The following is a 4,392-nucleotide window of genomic DNA, read 5'->3' as shown; positions in this document are numbered from 1 at the left end:
GTTCTAATGTCCCATGATTGGCTCTGGCATGTTTAGTTTCTGTTTTTTTTTCTTATCCAAATAAAGTGTTGTGTTGTATATGAAAACCATCCTAGTTTTTCTCCTTTGCCCCTTCTTAATCTCAGCCTCCGGGGTCCATGGAAAATCTCATCTTCCTTCGTTTTCCTCGTTGTTTTTGAAGAAAAATGTTTGGTTGTTGATTGGATCTTGGTGGGTCCGCTTTGATTTTTTTTGCGACATTTCTAGTTGCTCATAGAATGGGAGCTTGTTGCAGTAGGGAATCATATGGTAATGGAGTGGATGTAGAGGATGCTGTTGCAGACAGAGAACAAGAGGATGATGAGGAAGATGATGCGATTATTGGAGATTATGGTGCCCGTGTGAGGTTATATGGAGCTTCAAAATATACATCAATGTACACCCAACAAGGAAGAAAAGTGACCAATCAAGATGCTATGACTGTTTGGGAGGTAATAAAAAAATGATATGCACGCCATTCATTGCTTCTTCTTCTTCTTCAACTTGGAGTTTTATTTCTCATATGATCCATCCATAATCAATATGTTTTGATAGTTACCACATTTCTTGCGTTGGTTTATTTTTCTTTTTGTGATTACAGTCTTAATTAATTTCTGATCAATTGAGGTATGTTATTTTATGGATCAAATTTTTGTTTTCTCGTGTAGAAAGGTGACAATATTTTTTTCATGAAGATGAAATTCGAATTTTTTGCTGTAATATTGAATTTGTTTTAACATCTCATTGCCCTATGCATTATTGTTCTTTTTTCTTGTTGCCTTGCCCATGTTTTCAAAGTTTTATTTGGATGTTAATTACTTTGACAATAAGATTTTAGGTTTCCAGAGAAAGTTGCATTTCTCATGCATTTTGTCGTTTGCTTGCCATGTATTTGTTGGTTATGATCTGGTGTTTTGATCATCAACCTGCAGAGCACAAGAGATGAAAGAAACGTTGAAAAAGTTGATTAATTACTGCATTTATTGCTAGCCAGTTGGTGAATGGAGATCTGAAATGCATTGTTCTGACTTGAAAAGAATTTCGTGAAAAATATGTAGGTTTATAATTAGCATTGCAGGGCTAAGAACAATATAATTTGATTTCAGTTAGCTAATTTGGGGCTTAAACTAGGAAATTAAGACACACCGCGCCTCTTCATTTATGCTCAATTAGATGCAATTTATTTTCTCTATATTACTCCAAGCATCGCTCATTTTGAATGCTAGTAAATAATCAATCTCATGTACTCAACTAAACTTTGAAGCTTGATCCAGGAATTTGCTGGTGATAAGGATATGCTTTTCTGTGGAGTTTTTGATGGTCATGGCCCCTATGGTCACAAAGTTGCGCGCCATGTACGTGATACTTTACCATCGAGGCTCTCTAGTGCAATCAGAGCATCACAGAATAATAGCTTCAAACGTAGAGATAACAAAGGAAAAGGAAAGAATAGCGACGACGTCAATGAAAATCAAGGTGACGAAGATAGTGGCGACTATGATGATAGCAGTAGTCTGCTGTTATCTTCATGGGAGACAAGCTTCATTAAATCTTTCAAGGAAATGGATGAAGAACTTAGCCTTGATGCCAGCATTGATAGCTTTTGCAGTGGAACTACTGCTGTGTCTGTAATTAAGGAGGTATAAGTTCACTCTTAAGTAAATTCGTTGTCAATGGATGGAGATTTTTTTTTTGTTGTTTGTTTCTGAGTCCTTGTTTTTTAATTTTCAGGGAAACAACTTGATAATTGCCAACTTGGGCGATTCCCGAGCTATTCTTTGTTCTAGGGGCCCCAGAAACCAACTTGTTCCCGTCCAACTCACTGTTGATCTAAAACCAAATATTACAAGTGGGTGTTTTCTCATTACCTTTCAATGCATTACAAGAGTTGCGAATCAAATTAACCTTCTTTTGATTCTTACGGTAACTCAGGTGAAGCTGAAAGAATCAAGAATTCCAATGGGAGAGTTCTTGCATTGGATCAAGAACCAGAAGTTTTCAGAGTATGGATGCCTGATGAAGATTGTCCTGGTCTCGCCATGGCAAGGGCTTTTGGAGATTTCTGCCTGAAAGATTACGGCCTCATTTCAACTCCTGAGGTTTCTTATAGGAGGCTAACCGATAAGGATGAATTTGTGGTTCTAGCAACTGATGGGGTAAGAGGAATGAAAAACCAAAATATCTGATAAATTAACTTATTGATTAACTAGCTGGTGTTCACCATGGAAGTTCTTGAAACTGAAGATAATTGAATTCACTGGAGAAGTCGTGAATTGACAGGAAATGCAATAATCAGTCTAGTATGAAGCGAAACAAACACTAGTCGTTTGGACAGAATACAAGGGGAGAAAGCCTGTACAGTTATTTTTTGTCAAGTGTGACATAATCCCTGTAGCATATAGCTTATTGATTGCTTTTTCACTACATTCGATTCACCTTGTAGAATTTGAGGATTTTTGTTTTATTTACAGGTCTGGGATGTGTTAACAAACTATGAGGTCGTAAAGATTGTTGCTTATGCAAGGAAGCGATCCATGGCTGCTAAATTGGTAGTAAAGTATGCTGTTCGTGCATGGAAAATTAAATATCCCGGATGCAAGGTCGATGACTGTGCAGTTATATGCTTGTTTCTGAAGAATCGAACTTTGCTAACCAGATCCTTTTCTGAACTGACCCAAGTCAGTGTGAATCACTCAGAGCTTGAGGCCTGCTCTGATGTGAGCTTGGCCAAGCTTGAAAACTACTCCGAAGTGAGCCGGGCCAGTCTCAATCACTCAGAGATTGCAGCAGTTCCTAGAAAGTTCAGATCCAAGAAGAGAGGGGAAATCTCCCAAACCGCCAAGACTTATCTAAACTCCGACGAGAATGACTGTCCTCCTGCCAGATTAGACAAAGTGAATTCATCCGGTAAGTTCCCTCGATTGCGCAATGTTTTGAGTCGGCGAAAATCAACCAAAGATCATGAAGCTGTTGAAGCTTGGTGACAATCTTCTTCTGTGTCTTAAACCTAACAATGAGGTCATGTTGAAGTGGCCTGCACCTCTGGGAATACTTATATGCCTCGTTTGTAAAGATATAGAAAGCTAAGAACCATGCTGGGTTTCTCCCCGTTTTGCTTGAAATTATCCCTCAATATAATTTTAACTGGAAATACTAACAGATAATTAAATGGTCATTCGTAGCACTCTTCGCTATTTGTGGCAGATGATTGAAGACTCTACTGGTAAAATTAGTGATAGTCGCTGTTTGTTTTTCCTTGTTTCTTCTTCTTAAAGCATGGTTATCAAATTTGATATGAGAGTTGACCCTGTATAAGACTTCGTGTAATGCTCTAAATTTTCATATAAATTTCACTTTTTTATTATTGTATAAGTGAAAAACGGAAGAATTATATATATATACTTTTATCTTTCGAGTTTCAACCTGTGCAGAGAGCCTTACTAGAGACATCTTTTATAAAATTGTATTACTACTGTGGTGGAAGCAACCAAAAAGAAGAAGAAGAACAACAAGAAGGAAAGATCACTTTTTTTTTTGAAACTTTTTTTCTTAAAAAGAAAAAAAGCACCAGCCAATTCGCATGCTTTCTCTCACTTTTTCTTTTTCTTTTTTGAAACTTTTTAAAAGGAAAGATCAACAGCGACTATCGCAACTTTTCAAAAGCACTTTGTTTTGTTTGGAAAACTTCGGTAGGTGGTTTTGAATGTTTTTGAAATTAGAAAATATAAACAAGCAAGTTTTCTATATGTTTTTAAGTTCGATTTTCAAAAACAGTAAAAATCAAATTCACCTCATAGCCCTCAAGAGAAAAATCCCATTAAGAGCTTGTTCATGTATTCCTATGTTCAATAGGTACGGAGTAGATTATTAGTTGACGCTACGCTATGAATCAAATTTTTTTAATATAAAAAGAACTTTTTAAGTATTTTTAATGTTTTTTTTAATAGAAAAAAATTATAGTGTATTATATAATATGAAAATTAATTTGATGTAATCTAGTTGACTTGATAAATTAAAAAACAACTAAAATAACTGGTAATTATATTGTTTGACTCATAATAAATATTCAAGACTTGATTTTTTATATAAATATTAAGAGAATAATACATTGGATTGATTTAGATCAACCCGAGTCAACCTGTCAATTTCCATGTCAGGTTATTAGATCATGACAACCTAGAAAATAAATCAAGATAAATTATGAAATCCGATTTTCAATAAACACAATGTTGAATGATGAAATTAAAAAATAATATAAAAAATTACTCGAGTTAACCTGGGTTAACTCGTGACTCGAGTCATAAGTAAAGGATAACCTCATAAAAAACAAAAACAAAACGAAGCTCAATTCTCAATCAATCCGATATTAAAATA

The 4,392-nt window shown here is 35.2% G+C and overlaps 1 protein-coding gene across 1 annotated transcript; it reads left to right on the top strand.

Annotated features, from left to right (window-relative positions):
- On the top strand, positions 1-3,446 carry LOC118048159 (probable protein phosphatase 2C 65). Its single transcript, XM_035057736.2, has 5 exons — positions 1-470; positions 1,293-1,658; positions 1,750-1,867; positions 1,951-2,174; positions 2,490-3,446. The coding sequence occupies exons 1-5, from the start codon at positions 258-260 to the stop codon at positions 3,000-3,002; spliced, it is 1,434 nt and encodes a 477-aa protein (XP_034913627.1). The 5' UTR covers positions 1-257; the 3' UTR covers positions 3,003-3,446.
- Positions 3,447-4,392: the final 946 nt, after the last annotated feature.

The sequence above is a fragment of the Populus alba genome, chromosome 6 (assembly GCF_005239225.2).
Source record: "Populus alba chromosome 6, ASM523922v2, whole genome shotgun sequence".
NCBI lineage: Eukaryota > Viridiplantae > Streptophyta > Magnoliopsida > Malpighiales > Salicaceae > Populus > Populus alba.
Note: the sequence above shows the minus strand (reverse complement) of the source record. Positions and strands in the feature narration are given on the sequence as shown.

Coding starts and splice junctions, on each gene's coding strand:
- LOC118048159 (XM_035057736.2), top strand. CDS start 258: ATGGGAGCTTGTTGCAGTAGGGAATCATATGGTAATGGAGTGGATGTA. Junction 471..1,292: donor ATGCTATGACTGTTTGGGAG/GTAATAAAAAAA, acceptor AGCTTGATCCAG/GAATTTGCTGGTGATAAGGA. Junction 2,175..2,489: donor TGGTTCTAGCAACTGATGGG/GTAAGAGGAATG, acceptor TTTTATTTACAG/GTCTGGGATGTGTTAACAAA.